The sequence below is a fragment of the Theropithecus gelada genome, chromosome 12, assembly GCF_003255815.1.
Source record: "Theropithecus gelada isolate Dixy chromosome 12, Tgel_1.0, whole genome shotgun sequence".
NCBI classification, from domain to species: Eukaryota; Metazoa; Chordata; class Mammalia; order Primates; family Cercopithecidae; genus Theropithecus; species Theropithecus gelada.
Window position 1 is genome coordinate 84,373,027 of NC_037680.1, and position 19,544 is coordinate 84,392,570.

The 19,544-nt window shown below is 37.7% G+C and overlaps 2 protein-coding genes across 7 annotated transcripts in view; one reads left to right on the forward strand and one right to left on the reverse strand.

The window, feature by feature from the left end:
• The window catches only part of CREB1 (cAMP responsive element binding protein 1), a 79,914-nt gene that overhangs the window by 53,468 nt on the left and 6,902 nt on the right, over positions 1 to 19,544 (forward strand). The window lies entirely within an intron of this gene.
• Positions 706 to 19,544, reverse strand: part of METTL21A (methyltransferase like 21A) — a 46,882-nt gene continuing 28,043 nt past the window's right edge. For 2 of the 3 annotated variants that reach the window (XM_025404288.1, XM_025404286.1), the window contains exon 4: positions 782 to 1,527. In XM_025404288.1, coding sequence (XP_025260073.1) covers positions 1,514 to 1,527 — 14 coding nt within the window. In that variant the 3' untranslated portion in view covers positions 782 to 1,513. Of the gene's footprint in view, positions 1,528 to 19,544 lie in introns of all 3 variants that reach the window. The other variant, XM_025404287.1, reaches the window with a different exon arrangement.

Sequence of the window (19,544 nt, forward strand, 5' to 3'; positions counted from 1 at the left end):
CCAAATTGGCATTTATTTCAAGATGAAGATAAGTGGTAAACATTCTGAAAGAAAGTGTAGACAGCTGTTCTATTAATTTGTGTTGCTACAGTAATAACCACGAATCTCAGTGTCTTAAAATTTCTTCCTTACATGTGTTACATTTTGGCAGCTGCAGGTCAGTTGTTGTGACTCTCCTTCATATGCCCATCTGAGTCTAGGATCCTGGGCTAGAGCAGCACCTCTTGGAGAAAAGGGCAATGCTTTTGAAAACATTTGCTTGATTGTGGTGAACATTACATCTACTTGTGCTCTGTCAGCCACAGCACAGGCAAGGACAAGCCCGAAGTCAGTGTAGTGGAAATGAACTCTTCCTACAGGAATGGGGAGTGAAAAATTGTGAAAGTAATGCAGTCTGTGACCTTTGCCTTTATGTAACTTTACATTGGAGGGGGATTTTAAAAGCAGATTCCCTAAAGGCAGAAGTAACAAAGGAAAAAGTTAAATGAATGTGATCGTATGAAACTATAAACCCCCTATTTAGCAAAGTAAAAGAAAAGTAGCAAACATTTTAACAAATAATGTCAGAAAACTAATGAGTTGAGGGATATAAATAGGCAGATTCTTAGAAAATGGATAGGGTAAAAAATTTGAAAAATTCTAAAAAAATTAAAGTATATTTGATACGAATTAAAATATATCCATTCAACTATATACATCTAGCCATTAACAGTAAATAAAGATGTATTTTTATTAAGATGGGAAGATGTTCTCGGACAACAGCAGGTTACCAAAGAGTATGTACATTACTATCAGTTTTTATTTATTTATTATTATTGCACAAGTAAAACATGTTCATTATAAGTAAATTAAGAAATATTACCTAAAAATTTAATTACTTCTAATTTCACCATCTAAAATGTTAACATTCTAAAGTCAGTTTTTTTACTCAAACCAGTACAAAGAAAGGTAAATATACATTTTTAATATATTTTTAAGTAATTTTAAACTTACAAAGGAGTTGTAAAAATAGTACTGCAGAGTTCCAGATACCCTTCATCCAGCTTCCTCTAATCTTAGTATATTACATAACCAGGGTACATTTATCAAAAATAAAAGTACATTGGTATAATACCATTAACTGAATCGTACATTTTATTTCCCCAGTTTTTTTACTTATATAATCCAATTTGGGTACCATATTGCATTTAATTATAGTCTCCTTCAGTCTGAAAGTTTCTGTTTCCTTGTCTTGGATGGCCTTGTCACTTTTGAAGAGCAGTGATCTGTTTTCTTATAGAATATCCCTCAATTTGCATTTGTCCAGTGTTTTCTTATGGATAGATTGAGATAATAGGTTTTGGGGAGAAATTCCACAGAGGTATAGTGTACCCTTCTCATAACATCACATCAGGGAGCACATACATAACTGGCGATGTTAACTTTGATCATTTGGTTAAAGTGCTGTCCAGGTGTCTCCACTGTTGAGCTACCATTTTTCTCTTTGTCCAGCCCATAATCAAGGGGAGGAGAATTAAATTCCACCTCCTAAAAGGGAGAATATGAAACAATTTGTGGTCATATGTTAAAACCACCACAGTAATTAGGTGTATTTTAGAAGAAATACTTGGGAGGCTATGCAGATACATTATTTTCTCTTTAAAGTTTTGCCCACCAATTTTAGAATTCATCAGTAAATCTTGTCTACAGTAATTATTTCTATTTGCTATTCTGATGGGAATTTTCTATATCCCCATCCCTTCTATATTTAACAGCTTAACAACTGAATTCTATAAACAAGATTTGTTTCTTCTCCACATTATTTTATCAATACAGACATGTATTTTGGGAGTTATAATCCAGTACTATTGTTATTTATTATTTGTTCATATTGTTCTAGCTTTGGCCACTGGCATCTTTTATAAGTGTCTTCTGTGTCCTTTTGACATGCCCCATTTTTTTCTTTTTAAGCACATCTTTACTTGCTGAGACTGCAAGATTGTCCAAGTTCTCATCTTGTGTTTTCCCTTCCCTAGCCTTGGAATGAGCTGTTTTTCCAATGATCCATAGTTCCTTTATTAGAAAATGGTGGCCAATATGGTGTAACCCTGTCTCTACTAAAAATAGAAAATTTAGCTGGGGTGGTGGTGCATGCCTGTAATCCCAGCTACTCGGGAGGCTGAGGCAGGAGAATTGCGTGAACCTGGGAGGTGGAGGTTGCAGTGAGCTGAGATGGCACCACTACACTCCAGCCTGAGTAAAAGAGCGAGACTCTGTCTCAAAAAAAAAAATACATACATATATATACACACCTTCATATACGCACACATTCTTACTTCTCTATCTTTATATTTAGTTGGCTTTGTTTTCCATAGTCCATATCTGTGGATTCAACCCATCCATAGATTTAAAACATTGAAGAAAAAAAGTAATAATATAGCAATTTTTTAAATAATACAAATAAAGTAATTTAGCATAAAAATTATTTACATAGTATTTACATTGTACTAAATATAAGTAATCTAGAGATGATTTTAAGTATATAGGGGGATGCATATAGATTATATGCAAATATAATGCCATTTTATATAAGGGACTTGAGCATCTGTGGATTTTGATATTCATGAGAGTTCCTGGGACCAATCCCCCACAGATACTGAGGGACAACTGTATACTTAAAATAAATATGAATATGCAGTAACATATCTGATTCTAAGCTTTAACCACATGGCTCACTGTAGACTTCTCTTTGCCTATTTGTAACTTCTTTCTCTGACAGAAACTTGGCTTATATGTTTGTTTAAATCTACTATACATACAGAAAACTTGTAAGAACTGATAATATGTACCCTTGTGAGAAACAAGTTTACCAGTTACAGTGCAGTATTTATATACACTTTTTTTTGGTTTTGGCCTAATAGTATTTAGCAAAAGTGCTGTTTTCTAAAGTTACTTCACTCTGCTCCTTTTTTCTCTACCCCTTTCAGTGAGGTTATATCATATGATTATAGTACAGTTAGATTTGTCACCATCTTCAGTTCTGGGATTTTCTGACATCCCTAAGCTTTTATCCTTAAATTTGCATGTTATATAATACTAAGTATTCTCTTATATCCCTTTGAAGTCAGCTTCTCCCACACCCTGAAAACCACTGAACTGTTTTCTACCCTTACAGTTTTGCCTATTCCATAATCTCTTATAAATGGAATCTTAAATTATAATTTGTAGCCTTTTAGATCTGGTTCCTTCATCTAGTAAAATGCATTCAAGATTTATTGATTTTGTTGCATGAATCAGTAGTTGGGACTTATCCCAGATGGTTCCATTTTATTGATGTACTGTGCTTTGTTTATTCACCTTGAATTTCATCCCAGTTAATTCCAGTTTTAGAGAAATAAAGTTACTATCAACACATAAAGGTTTTTATATGAACTATCCATTAACATGAGTAAAGAGGAGTAGGCTGGTTGCGTGGAATGTAACTAACTGTATATTTAACCTTTTAAATAAACTGTCCAGTTGTTTTCCAAAATGGCTGTACCATTTTGTATTCCCACCAGGGAGAGTTCAGTTGCTTTGTATCCTTGCCAAAACTTGACGTTGTCAGGTTTATTATTTGTCCCCCAGCTCTAGAAGTTGTATAATGGATATCTTGTGGTTTAACTTGCACTTCACTAGTGACTTTTTTTTTTTTTTGAGATGGAGTCTCCCTCTGTCACCCAGACTGGAATGCAGTGGCAGGATGTCAGCTCACTGCAACCTCTGCCTCCTGGGTTCAAGACATTCTCGTGCCTCAGCCTCTCTGAGTAGCCAGTGTTACAGGCACCTGCCACCATGTCCGACTAATTTTTTGTATTTTTAGTAGAGATGGGGTTTCGCAATGTTGACCAGGCTGGTTTTGAACTTCTGACCTCAGGTGATCCACCCACCTCGACCTCCCAAAGTGCTGGAATTACAGGTGTGAGCCACTGTGCCCAGCCTTCACCTAGTGACTTTTATGTGATTTGCCATCTATATGTTTTCTTTGATGAAATGTCTTCTTAGATCTTTTAGTCATTTCTATTGTTTGCTTTCTTTTGTTTTCAGTGACCTTTTTTCCAAATCCTTTGTCAGAGCAAGTACATTCTTTCAGTCTATAGCTTTTTCTTTAATTTTCTTAACATTATCTTTTGCAGAGCAAAAGGTTGCCATTTTGATGAGGCCCATTTTATCAGTTTTGTCCTTTTGTATATCATGCTTGTGGTATTGTATTTATGAATTTTCTGCCTGGATAGGCCCAGCCCACTTACACATGTCTAAGAGCCTATGGACAGGCCCATTGGTGCCCACATGCATCATCTGGGGTGCCTGAGGATTGGTTGGTCCTGCCCACCAGCACCCATTGTCTGGAGTCATGAGGATCAGCTCGCTCTCGCTATCACGTGTGCCACCCAGAGGCCTGCAGACAGGCCTGCCCGACCTGCTGCCACCGTCAAGACCTTTGTGTCCACATACCAGCCAACCTGGCATCCCCATCCTCAGCAAAGCTTTATCACAGCCTCCACTGACAACCGAAGCCTAAGCCACTGAAGAAATCATAGATGCCCTGAGAGAATCATAGATACCACCATTGATGACAGTAAAAGAAATCATACAGAGACAACACATCTGAAGCCACCTAGAATCAAATCCAGAGCACCCTACCCAGCTAACAGTATAGCTACATCTACAGTAAAAGTATTTCTCTACAAAAGCCAGTCCATAAAATTGGATAAAGCAGCAGTTGCACAGATACCAAGATAAGGGCACGAGAAACATAAAATACTAAGGAAACATGATACCTCCAAAGGAACACAATAATTTTCCACTAACAGATCTCAAAGAGCAGGTAATCAATAAAATGCCTGAAAAGGAGTTGAAAATAATGATCTTAAGAAAACTCAGCAAGAAACAACAGAACACAGATAGACAATACAAATAAATCAGGAAAACAATTCATGATCTGAATGAGAAATTAAAGAGGTAAATATTTTAAGAAAAAACAAATTCTGGAACTGAAGAATTTAATAAAAAACAGTCAAGGACTTCAACCATAGACTAGATCAAGCAGAAGAAGAATTTCCGAACTTTAAGACAGGTCTTTTAAAATAACCCAGTCAAACACACACTAAAAAGGATGAAGAAAACCTACATAGGACATCATAAAGCAAACAAATAATTCAATTTTGTGAGTGCCACAAGGAGAAAAGATAGGAAAAGGCATCAAAAACCTATTTAACAAAATAATCACTGAAGACCTCCCATGTCTTGAGAGAGAAATATATATCGAGATACAGGAAGCTCATATGTACTAAAACAGTTTATCCAAAAAGGCCTTTCTAAGACACATTCTTTTCAAACTCAAAAGTCAAAGACAAAGAAAAAAGAATTCTAAAAACAGCAAGAGGAAAATAACAAGTCACATGAGGGAATCAGATTAAAGGCCGATTTCTCAGCAGAAATTTTACATTTCTGAGTGGTATAATAATATTCAAAGTTTTATTAAAAGGGGGAAATAAATACGGCCTGCCAAGAATACTATACCCAGCAAAGCTGTCCTTCAGAAATGAAAGAAAAATAAAGTCATTCCCAATCAGAAAGTGAGGAAATTCATCACCACTACACCAGTCCTACAAGAAATGTGTAAGAGGATCCTACATCTTGAAGTGGCAGGATGATACCTGCTGTATCATTAAAACATACAAATTATAAATCTCACTGGTAAAGTAAACATGCAATTGGAAAAAAAATAAGGAACCGAATGTTAGCACTACAGAATACCAAATTATAAAGATAAAAAAGGAAGAAAAGAACAAAGAATAGGCCGGGCGCGGTGGCTCAAGCCTGTAATCCCAGCACTTTGGGAGGCCGAGGCGGGTGGATCACGAGGTCAGGAGATCGAGACTATCCTGGCTAACATGGTGAAACCCCGTCTCTACTAAAAATACAAAAAACTAGCCAGGCGTGGTGGCGGGCGCCTGTAGTCTCAGCTACTTGGGAGGCTGAGGCGGGAGAATGGCGTGAACCCGGGAGGCGGAGCTTGCAGTGAGCCGAGATCACGCCACTGTACTCCAGCCTGGGAGACACAGCGAGACTCCGTCTCAAAAAAAAAAAAAAAAAAAAAAAAAGAATATACAAAATAATCAGCAAACAAAAATGACAGGAATAAGCCTTCACATATCAATAACAGTTTTGAATATAAATTTTAAATCCCCCAATTAAGAGATATAAACTGGCTAAGTTAGATTTTAAAAAGTCAACCTGTGTATTTCCTCCAAAAAACTCACATCACCTGTAAAGACATATGTAGCCTGAATATAAAAGGATGGGGGTAAAAACTCCACACAAGTGGAAACCAAGAGTATGCAGGAGTAGCTATACTTACATCAGAGAAAATAGGCTTTAAGTTGAAAACCGTAAAAAGAGAGCAAGAAGGTCATTATATGATAGAGGGATCAATTCAGCTGGAGGACATAAAATGATAAATATGTAACACCCAATGCCAGAGCATGAGATATATAAAGCGAACATTAGAGCTGAAGGAAGAGATAGACCCCAATATAATAATAGCTGGGGACTTCAAAACTCCACTTCCAGCATTTGACAGATCATCTAGACAGAAAATCAATGAACATCAGACTTAAGATGATCTGTAGACCAACTGAACCTAACAGTTTCAGAGCATTTCATCCAAAAGCTGCAGATTCCGTTCTTCTCGTCAGCACATAGAACTTTCTCCAGGATAGACCATATATCCACAAAGTGAGTCTCAACAAAGTTTTAAAACTCAAAATTACATAACGTATCTTTCCAGACCACAATGGAATTAAACAGTAATAAGAGGAACTTCAGAAACTGTACAAATAAATGGAAATTCAGCATGCTCCTGAATGACTACTGGGTCAGTGAAAAAATTAAGAGGGAAATAAATTTATTGAAACAAATGAAAGTGGAAACACAACATATAAAAACCTATGGGATACAGCAAAAGCAGTGCTGAGAGGGAAGTTTGTACCAATAAATTCCTATATCAGGAACGTGTAGCACGATTTCAAATAAAAAACCTAACAATACACCTCAAGGAACTAGAAAAGAAGAAGCCAAACCCAAAATTAGTAGAGAGAAAGAAATAGTAAAAATCAGAGAACTAAATGAAATAAAGTCTAAAAGAATCAATACAGGGCTGGACATGGTGGCGCACACCTGTAATCTCAGCACTTTGGGAGGCCAAGGTATGTGGATTCTTGAGCTCAGGATTTCGAGACCTGCCCGGGCAACATGGCAAAACCTCATTTCTACAAAAAAAAATACAAAAATTAGCATGGTGTGTTGCAAGCCTGTAGACCCAGCTACTCAGGAGGCTGAGGTGGGAAGATCGCTTGAGCCAGGAAACTGAGACAGCAGTAAGCCATGATTGTGCCACTGCACTGTAGCCTGGTCAACAGAGTGAGACCCTGTCTCAAAAAAAAAAAAAAAAAGAAAACAAAAGTTGGTTTTTGAAGAGATAAAATTGATAAGCCAAGAAAAAATGAGGGACAAGATCCAAATAAATGAAATTAAAAACTAAAAGTAGACACTACAGCTAATACCACAGAAGTATAGGGGATCATAAGGGATTATTATCAGCAATGATACGCCAACAAATTGAAAAACCTAGAGGAAATGGATAAATTTCTTGACATATATAATCTATCAAAATTGAATCAAGAAATGGAAAACCTGAACAAACCAATAATGAGTAATGATATTGAATCAGTAATAGTCTACCAATAAAGAAAAGCCCAGGACCAGATGGCTTTACTGCCTAATTCTACCAAACTTATAAAGAAGAACTAACACCAATTCTCCTTAAACTATTCCAAAAAATTAAAGATGAGAGAATTTTTCCTAATTAATTCTCCAAGGCCATCATTGCTTTAATACCAAAACCAGACAAGGGCACAACAAAAGAAAACTACAAACCACTGTACTTGTTGAACATAGATACAGAAATTCTCAACAAAACACTAGCAAACCTAATCTGACAACATATCAGAAAGATAATACACCATGATCATATGGGATTTATCCCAGGGATTCAAGTATGATTGTTGGACCATATTTGCATATGCTCATGGTGTGTTATTGCATGATATCACATCAGCAGCATGAAGGAAAAAAGCCATATGATCACATCTGTAGACACAGGAAAAGCGTTTGGTAAAATTCATCCTTTCTTGATAAAAATAATCAGCAAATTAGGCATAAGAAGGAACATACCTCAACATAGTAAAGGCCATGTATGATAAACCCACAGCTAACATCATATTGAATGGAGAAAAGCTGAAAGGCTTTCCTCCGAGAACTGGAATGAGAGAAAGATGCCCACTTCTACCATTCTTATTCACTATAGTGCTGGATGTCCTAGTCAAAGCAGTTAATCAAGAGAAAGAAAGAAAGGGCATCCCAACTGGAAAAAGAGGAATCAAATTGCCCTTGTTTGCAGATGAAATGATGTTATATATGGAAAAAACTAAAGACTCCACCAAAAAACTATTAGAACTGATGAACAAATTCAGTAAAGTTGCAGAATACAAAATCAGCGTACAAAAGTCAGTAGCAATTCTTTTTTTGTTTTGTTTTTTGAGATGGAGTCTCACTCTGTCGCCCAGGCTGGAGTGCAGTGGTGTGATCTCAGCTCACAGCAAGCTCCACCTCCCGGGTTCATGCCATTCTCCTGCCTCAGCCTCCCAAGTAGCTGGGACTACAGGCACCCACCACCACGCCTGGCTGATTTTTTGTATTTTTAGTAGAGACGGGGTTTCACTGTGTTAGCCAGGATGGTCCCAATCTCCTGACCTCATGATCCGCCCGCCTCGGCCTCCCAAAGTGCTGGGATTACAGGCGTGAGCCACCATGCCTGGCCAAAAGTCAGCGGCAATTCTATACATCAATAATGTACTGGCTGAAAAAGAAATGAAGAAAGCAATTCCATTTACAATAGCCAAAAAATAAATAAATAACCAAGTAGGTGAAAGATCACTACACTGAAAACTGCAAAACACTGATGAAAGAAATCAAGGAAGGCAAATGGAAAGACATTCCACACTCATGGATTGGGAGAATTACTATTGTTAAAATGACTATACCACCCAAAACAATCTACAGATTCAGTGCAATCCATATCAAAATAAAATGATATTTGTAACAGAAATAGAAAAAAGAATCCTAAAATTCTTACGGAACCAAAAAGAGCCCAAATAGCCAAAGCATTCTTGAACTAAAAGAACAACATGGGAGGCATCACACTACCTGACTTCAAAATATGCTACAGAGCTGTAGTAACCAAAACATAGTATTAATATAAAAACAGACACATAGACCAGTGGAACAGAATAAAGAACCAGGAATAAATCTACTTATTTACAGCAAATGTGCCAAGAACGTACATTGGGGAAAGGACACTCTCTTCAATCAGTGGTATTGGGGAACCTGGATATCTGTGTGCAGAGAATGAAACTAAATACCTACCTATCACCATACCCAAAAATCCACTCCAAGTGGATTAAATACTTAAACATAAGACCCCAAACTCTAAAGACTACTAGAAGAAAACATGGGGGAAATGTTTCCTGATATTATACTGGGCAAAAACTTCATGGTTAAGACTCCAAAAGCACAAGCAACAAAAAGAAAAATAGTTAAGTGGAAATACTAAATTAAAAAGCTTCTGAACAGCAAATGAAACAACAGAGTGAAGAGACAACCTGCAGAATGGGAGGAATACTTACAAACTGTTCATCTGACACGGCACTGATAAACAGGATATACAAGGAACTCAACCTAACAGGGAAAAAAAATCCTATTAAAAAGTGGGCAAAAGGTATAAATAGACATTTCTCAAAAGAAAACATACAAATAGCCAAGAAATATATTTGAAAAGCTCAACATTACTAATTGTCAGATTAAAATCACAATGAAGTATCATTAGTTAGAATGATTATTATCAAAAAGACAAAAAGTAACAAACATTGATGAGGATGCAGAAAAAGGTGAACTCTTTCTAACTCTTTGTGTTAGAATTTTCTCAGCGTTGGTCAGAATGTACATTAATGCAGCCATTATGGAAAATAGTGTGGAGGTTTCTCAAAAAAACTAAAAGAACCACCATATGATCCAGCAATCCTACTACTGGGTATTTATTCTAAAGAAAGGAAATCAGTATTGCATCACTTCACGGTAGCTAAGATAGGGAATCAACCTAAATATCCATCAACATTATCAATGGATAAAGAAAAGTGCAGTATATATACACAGTGGCATACTATCGAGCCACTAAAAAGAATGAAAATTCATTATTTGTGGCCATATGGATGAACTTGGGGGACATTATGGGTTATGCAGAATAACTCAAACATGGAAGGATAAATACCACATTTTCTCACTCATGTGGGAGCTAAAAATTTTTTGAGCTCATGGAAGTAGATAGTAAAATTGTGGGTATTAGAGCCTGGGAAGGGAAGGTGAGATAGGAATCATGGGGAGAGATTGGTTAATGGATACAAACTTACATCTAGGTTGATAGAATGAGTTCTGGTGTTCTGTAGCACCATAGGGTGAATATGGTTAAATACAACTTGTGTATTTTCACAAAGCTAGAAGTGAGGATTCTGAATGTTCAGAACCCAACAAAATAAGTTTGAGGTGATGGATATGCTAGTTACCATAATTTGATCATTATATACCGTATACACATACCAGAATATCACTGTATCTCATAAATATGTACAATTATTTTATGTCAACCAGAAAGGGAAAAAAGAATTCTTTGCCTAAATCAGTATCACACAGACTTTGTTTTCCTCTAAAAGTGTTGTTTTATGTTAAGAGTTTTATATTTAGATCTGTAATTTCCTCCTGAGTTTACTTTTGTATAAGGTATGAGGATGTGTCAAGATCCATTTTTTTAATATAGGAACATCCATTTGTCCAGATCATTTGTTTAAAAGACTATTCTTTCTCTATTGAATTGCCCTTGCTTTTTTTTTCAAAAATTAATTGACCATATGTTTGTGGGTCTGTTTCTGGGATATCTTTCCATTGATCTTTGTGTCTGTCCTTTAGCCAATACCATGTTGCCTTGAGTTCTGTACTTTTATAGTAAGTCTTGAATTTGATAGTGTGAGTCCTCCAACTTTGTTCTTAAAATTGTTTTGGCTGTTCTGGTTCCTTTGCATTTTAATATATTTATAATATGCTTGTTGATGTCTACGGAAAGCATGCTAGAATTTTGGTTAGGACTGTGTTGTGTCTATAGATCTAATTGTGAAGAAGTCACATCTTAACAATATTTAGTTTTTGATTCCATGAATACAATATAATCTTAATTTATCTTTCAGCATATAGATACTGTACATATCTTACTGGATTTATACCCAAGTATAAATTGTTTTCTGTTTTTTTTTGGGGGGGTGGGGGCAGGGACATGTGCTATTTGAAATGGTATATTCAATTGTTCATTGCTGGTATATGGAAATAAAATTGGCTTCTATATATTTAACTTTTATCCTATGACCATTCTAAATTTACTTACTAGTTCTAGGAGCTTTGTGGGGGGGGTCGATTCCTTGGGATTCTCTACACAAATAATCATGTCACCTACAAATATGGACAGTTTTAATTATTTCTTTCTAATCTGCATGCCTTTTAATTTTTTTTTCCTTATTGCAGTGTCTAGGACTTGCGCTGTGATGTTGAATAGGAGTGGTGAGAGAGGACATCTTTGCCCTATTCTTGATCTTAGGGGGTATATTAGTTTTCTATTGCTGCATGTCACAAACTACCACAAACTTACTGGCTTAAACAACACAAATTTATTGTCTTCCAGTTCTGTAAGATCAGAGGCCTTCATTGGGTCTCACTGGGCTAAAATGAAGGTGTCAGCAGGACTGCATTCCTTCCTGGAGGTTCTAAGTGAAAATGTGTTTCTTTGCCCTTTCTAGCTTCTAGAGGCCACCCACATTTTTGCCTCATGGCCCCCTTTCTCCATCTTCAACATAGTGTATCTCTGTCCTTCTGTAGTCACGTTTTCTTCTGCTTTCCTCTTCTACTTTTAAGAATGCTTGTGGTTTAACTGGGCCCACCTAGGTAACCCAGGATAATTTTCCTATTTTAAGATGAGCTAATTAACAACCTTAATTCCATCTGCAACCTAATTCCCCTTTGCCATGTAAGGTAACATACTCACAGACTGCAGAGATTAGTACATGGACACCTTTGGGGGACCTTAAATAATGTAATAGCTGTAGGGTCTCTGTAAAAGCTCTTTATTACATGTTTTAAAAAACTCTTTGATTTTTAGTTTCTGAAAGTTTTCATCATAAATTGTTGTTTAATCTTGTCAAATGCTTTTCCAGAATCTACTGAGGTGATTATGTCGTTTCTCTTACTTAGTTATTAGAGTGAATTACATTCATACTCCAATTTTGAGATATGCATGCATTCCTGGGATGAACCCCCAAATTGGTCATGAGGTATCATTTATACATTACTGAATTCAATTTGCTAATATTTTGTTGAGGATTTTTACATCTACGTTTATGGCTAATATGGGACTTTAGTTTCTTTGTCATGAGTTCATGTCATTAGGGTAATGCTGACCTTATAAATGAGGTGGAAGTCTTCCCTTCCCTTCTGTTTTTCTGGAAGAGATTGTAATATTTGTATTATTTAAGCCTTAATATGGTTGGTAGAAATTGCCAGTGAACCCACATAGGCCTGGAGTTTTCTATTTTGAGAAGTTTTTTTTTTTTTTTTAATAGATAATGGGATCATTCAGACTATTTCTTCTTCAGTGAGTTTTGGAAGTTTGTGTTTTTAAGACATTGGTCCATTTCTTGGAAGTTATCAAATTCATGACCATACAGTTGTTTGTAGTGTTAATTATTCTTTTACTGTGTGGGATGTCAGTAGGGATGTCCCCCCCTTCATTCCTAACATTGACAATTTTTGTCTTCTCTCTCTTTCTCTCTCTATTCGCCACCCCCACCCCAGCCACCTTCCTTTCCTTTTAGTTAGTCTGGCTAAAGGTTTATCAATTTTGTTGATTGTTTTTAAGCAACCAAAATTCTTAGTTTCATTAGTTTTCTCCTTAGAATTGTATTGATTTGGCCGGGCGCGGTGGCTCACGCCTGTAATCCCAGCACTTTGGGAGGCCAAGGCGGGTGGATCACGAGGTCAGGAGATCGAGACCATCCTGGCTAACACGGTGAAACCCCGTCTCTACTAAAAATACAAAAAAATTAGCCGGGCGAGGTGGCAGCGCCTGTAGTCCCAGCTACTCGGGAGGCTGAGGCGGGAGAATGGCGGGAACCCGGGAGGCGGAGCTTACAGTGAGCTGAGATCAGGCCATTGCACTCCAGCCTGGGTGACAGAGCGAGACTCCGTTTCAAAAAAAAAAAAGAATTGTATTGATTTGTACTCTAATCTTTATTATTTTCTCTTGCTTTGGTTTTTTTAATTGTTCTCTTTATAGTTTCTTTCTCCATTAACTGTAAATTTTTTCCTGTTAATATATACCTTTGTCTTATTTCAGTTTCTAAGAAAACATCTGCAGGTATCTAGTTTCTTAAGACAATAGTTGGATCAGTTTGGCAAATCTTTTATAAAGGGCCAGAGAGTAAATATTTCAGGCTTTGCAGACCCAGTGATCTGTCACAACTACTCAACTCTGCCGTTGTAATACCAAAGCAGCGATGGATAATACAAAAACAAATGAGCATGGCTGTGTTCCAGTAAAACTTTATTTACAAAAACAAGCAGGGAAGCAAAGTTTGGCAACCCTTGATATAAATAATTGATTTAAGCCCTTTTTTTCTAACATAAGTATGGGCTGTAAATTTCCATGTTAGCATTGGCTTAGCTGTGTCCCACAAATTTTGGGTTGTCATATTTTTATTTGCATTCAGTTTAAAATTGTTTTATTTCCTTTGAGACTTCTTTTTTGACCTATAGACTTAGAAATGTTTAATATTCAATTTCCAAATAATCAAGGATCTTCCCAGGTGTTTTATGGCCCAAGAACATACTTTGTGTTATTTTTATTCTCTTAAATTATCAAGTATCATATCAGTGTCAAATAGGTGTAGTTGATTATGTCATTCAGATGTACTATACCATTTTTAATTTTCTACTTGTTCTGTCATCTCTGAGACTCAGTCTGTCATCACTGAGAGGAGAGTGTATTAAGGTATTCAGTTCTTTGTTCATTTCTCCTTTCAGTTCTATTAGCTTTGGCCTCATACATGAGAATTAGGTCTCCCATTTAGAATTATGTCTTCTTAGAGGATAGACCTCTTTATTATTATATAATATCTTTCTTTATCCCTGACAATACCTTCTTCAGAAGTCTGTTTTGTCTGATATTAATAAAACTACCCCAGTTTCCTTTGGGTTGTTGGGTTTTTTGTTTGTTTGGTTGGTTGGTTTTTTTGTTTGTTGAGACAGAATCTTGCTCCGTTGCCCAGGCTGGAGTGCAATGGCAATGGCACAATCTCGGCTCACTGCAACCTCCACCTCCCTGGTTCAAGTGATTCTCATGCCTCAGCTTCCCAAATAGCTGAGATTACAGGTGTGCGCCACCACACCCAGCTAATTTTTGTATTTTTAATAGAGATAGGGTTTTGCCATGTTTGCCAGGCTGGTCTCAAACTCCTGACCTCAAGTTATTCGCCCACCTCAGCCTCCCAAAGTGCTGGGATTATAGGCGTGAACCACCATTGCCAGCCTCCTTTGGATTAGTATTTGCATAATATATCCTTCACCATCCTTTTTCTTCTGTGTTTATACTTGAAGTGGGATTCTTGTAGGTGGCATATACTTAGCTCTTGCCTTTTTACCGAGCTACATGTCTTTTAAATGGTTTAGATCAGGGATTGGCAAACTATGGCACAAGTAGAAATTTTTAATTTTACATTCATATATTTAATTTTCAATTGTCTTCATTTCCTTATATAAATCCATGTTTTAATCTATTATATTTCTGCCGCAAAAACTCTTTTTTACATTTCTTAGAAAACAGATCTCCTGGCAATGAATTCCCTCTAGTTTTGTTTGAGAAAGTTTATTTCATCATCATATTTGAAAGATATTTTTGCTGGGTATAGAATTCTGGGTTTATCATTTTTTTATTTGAAGTGACGAACTTTAAAGATGTCACTTCAGGCCGAGGTGGGCGGATCACAAGGTGTGAAGTTCGAGACCATCCTGGCCAACATGGTGAAACCCCGTCTCTACTAAAAATACAAAAAATGAGCTGGCGTGGTGGCACATGCCTGTAGTCCCAGCCACTCGGGAGGCTGAGGCAGGAAAATTGCTTGAACCCGGGAGGCGGAGGTTGCAGTGAGCCCAGATCACACCACTGCACTCCAGCCTGGCAACAGAGTGAGACTCCATCTCAAGAAAAAAAAGATGTCACTTCATTTTCTTATGATTTAAATGGTTTCTGACAAGAAATCTGTGTGTATATAATGTTCCTTTTCTCCCTCTGCCTCTGATTTTCAGCATTTCAAATATAATATGCCTAGGGATTTTTCCCTCCCTTCCCTCCTTCCTCCCCCATCCCCACCATATTTATCTTACTTATTGTTCTTCTGTCTGTGGCTTGGTGTCTGTCATTAATTTTAGAAAATTATCGGCCGGGTGTGGTGGCTCACACCTGCAATCTCAGCACTTTGGGAGGCCAAGGCAGGCAAATCGTGAGATAAGGAGATGGAGAACATCCTGGCCAACATGGTGAAACCCCATCTCTACTAAAACACAGAAAATTAGCCAGACGTGGTGGCGTGTGCCTGTAATCCCAGCTACGCGGGAGGCTGAGGCAAGGGAATTGTTTGAACCTGGGAGGCAGAGGTTGCAGTGAGTCGAGATGGGGCCACTGCACTCCAGCCTGGCGACAGAGCAAGACTCTGTCTCAAAAAACAAAAAAATTCTCAGATATATTTTCTTCAAATATTTTTCCGTCCTGTCCTCCCTCTTCTTCTGAGATTACAGTTATAAATATGTTAAGATGTTGGAGACTGTCACACAGCTTTTTGTTGTTCTGTCTTCAAGTTCACTGATTCTTTCCTCAGTTGTGTCAGTTTTACTTACGAGTACATCAGACATATTCTTTGTCTCATTTCCATTTGATTCCTTTTCATAATTTCCATGCCACTACTGAAATAACCCATCTGATCTCACATGTTATCCACCGTTCCTATTAGAGCCTTTAGCATATTAGTCATACTTTAGCAAATCAGTCGTACTTACTTAAAATTTGTATCAAGGCCGGGTGCGGTGGCCCATGCCTGTGATCCCAGCACTTTGGGAGGCTGAGGCAAGGAGGATAGCTTGAGTCCAGGAATTCAAGACCTGTTTGGAAAACATAGCAAGACACTGTCTCTACAAAAAATAATAAAATAAATTAGCTGGGCATGGTGGTGCCTGCCTGTGGTCCCAGCTACTTGGGAGGTTGAGATGGGAAGATCACTTGAGCCTGGGAGGTCAAGGCTGCAGTGAGCCCTCATTGTGCCACTGCACTCCAACCTGGGCAGCAGAGCAAGACCCCATCTCAAAAATAAAAATGAAAAATAGAAGCAAATGGTACTTTTTTCTGAATCGATAGGCTACATGAGGATGAAGACATCAATGGAATTGCAGTATACTACCATTTTAAGTTACCTAAAAATAATAATAGCTAACACATCTTCAACATTCTAGGCATTATATTGTGTGCTTTACATATATTAACTCATTTGATCCTCACAAACTTTTTGTTTTGTTTTTGTTTTTGAAACGGAAACTATCACCCAGGGTGGAGTGCAGTGGCGCTATGTTGGCTCACTGCAACCTCTGCCTCCTGGGTTTAAGCAGTTTTCCTGCCTCAGCTTCCCAGGTAGCTGGGATTAATGAGCACCTGCCACCATCCCCAGCTAGTTTTTGTATTTTTAGTAGAGATGGGGTTTCGCCATGTTGGCCAGGCTGGTCTCAAACTCCTGGCCTCAAGTGATCTGCCTGCCTCAGCCTCCCAAAGTGCTGGGAGCTGGGATTACAGGGGTGAGCCACCGCACCAGTTCTCACAAACCTTTTGAGGTAGAAAATATTACCATGTCTTTTTTACAGTCAGAAAATTAAGATTTAAGTAACAAGATTGTGGCCGTTGACCACACAGAGCTAAAAAAATAATTTAGTGGTTTAGATTGAGTAACTTGCTAAAGAATAATTTTTAATTATTTTTAATCTATGTTAGATTTTTTAAATAATATTATTTTTAATCATGGTAAAAAATATAACAAAATTTACCATCTTCATCAGTTTTAAGTATACAGTTCAGTCGTGTTAAGTACATTCACATTGTGGTGCAGCAGATTTCCAGAACTTGTTCATCTTGCAAAACTGAAACTCTATACCCATTAAACAACAACTCCCCATTTCCTCATTCCCCCAAGCCCCTGGCAGCCACCAATCTAAGTCCTGTTTCTATGAATATCATTGACTTTAGATGCCTCATAAGAGAAATTACACAATATTTGTCTTTTTGAGACTAGCTTGTGTTAGCATAATGCCCTCAAGGTTCATCTGTGTTTTAGCATGCAGAGGGCCTTCCTAAGTCTGAATAATATTAATATTACATTGTATGTATATACCACATTTTGCTTACCACTCATCTGCTGATGGACATTTGGGCTGCTTCCACCTCTTGGCTATTGTGAATAATGCTGCAATGAACACAGGTGTTGAGACCTTGTTTTCAATTCTTTTGGATATGTAGGAAAAAGTAGAATTGCTGGATCATATGGTAAATTTTGTTTTTAATTTTTTGAGGAACCTCCATTCCATTTTCCATAGCAGCTGCACCATTTTACATTCCCACCGACAGTATGCAAGAGTTCCAGTTTCCTCACATCCTCATCAACAACTGGTATTTTCTGCTGGTGGTGGTTTTTGATAGTAGCCATCCTAATGGTTGTGAGGTGATAACTAGTGGTTTTGATTTGCATTTCCCTAATGATTAGTGATGTTGAGCATCTTTTTTTTTTTCCCCCCGAGATGGAGTCTTGCTCTGTTGCCCAGGCTAGAGTGCAGTGGCGCAATCTCGGCTTACTGCAACCTCTACCTCCCGGGTTTAAGCGATTCTCCTGCCTCAGCCTCCCAAGTAGCTGGGACTGCAGGCACCTGCCACCATGCCCAGCTAATTTTTGTATTTTTAGTAGAGATGGAGTTTCACCATGTTGGCCAGGCTGGTCTTGAACTGACCTCGTGATCCACTCGCCTCAGCCTCCCAAAGTGCTGAGATTACAGGCATGAGCCACCGCGCCCGGTCTATGTTGAGCATCTTTTTATAGGCCATTTATATATCTCTGGAGAAATCTATGTTCAAGTCACTATGCCCATTTTTTAAATTGGGTTATTTTGCTGTTGGGTTCAAAATTTCTTTTTATTTTTTAGATCTTTTTTTTTTTTTTTTTTCCTTTATTTTGAGACAGTGTCTTACTAGCTGTCTCCCAAGCTGTGCTATAGCAGCATGATCATGGCTTACTGCAGCCTCGACCTCCCGGCCTCCAACCTCAGCTTCCTGAGTAGCTGAGACTACAGACACACACCACCTAACTAATTTTTAATTGAGACAGGGTCTTGGTTTGTCACCCAGGCTGGAATGCAGGTGGCAGGATCATGGCTCACTGCAACCTAAGACCTCCTGGGCTCAAGCAGTCCTCCCACCTCAGCTTCCTGAGCAGCTGGGACTACAGGCATGTGCCACCACACCTGGCTAGATTTTTAAAATATTTTTTGTAGAGATAGGGTCTCACTATATTGCCCAGGCTGGTCTTGAACACATGGGTTCAAGAGATTTCTCGCACCTCAGCCTCCCAAAGTGCTGTGATTATAGGCATGAGCCGTACACCTTGCCTATTCTATATCTTAACCCCTTAGCAGATACATGATTTGCAGATATTTCTTATCATTCTGTAGGTTGCCTTTTTACTATTTATTGTGTCTTTTGATATGCAGAAGTTTCCTAGTTTGATATAGCCCTATTTGTCTATTTTGCTTTTGTTACCTCTGCTTTTGGTATTGTATTTAAGACATCACTGCCAAATCCAATGTCAGAGAGTGTTTTCTTCTAGAAGTTTTATAGTTTTAGGTCTTATGTTTAGGTCTTTGATCTATTTTGAGTTAATATTTGTGTATGACATAAGGTGAGGTCCAACCTCATTCTTTTGCAGTGGATATCCAGGTTTCCCAGCACCATTTATTGAAGAGACTGTTAGATTTTTTAAATGCCCTGAAATGATTAGTTTGTAAGATTTTCTATTTAAAGGATTGTTACACATTGAAATTTAGCTTTAATGTTTTCTTAGTTGTTGATATGGATAGAATTTCAAGTTTTGCAGGAATTACGCAGAATATCTTAATAGTGAGAGGTATAATTTTTAAGTGGTCATTTAGGTCTTATTTGTTTATGGAGTTGTTTGTTTGTTTTGAGACGGAGTCTTACTCTTGTCACTGAGGCTGGAGTGCAGTGGCGC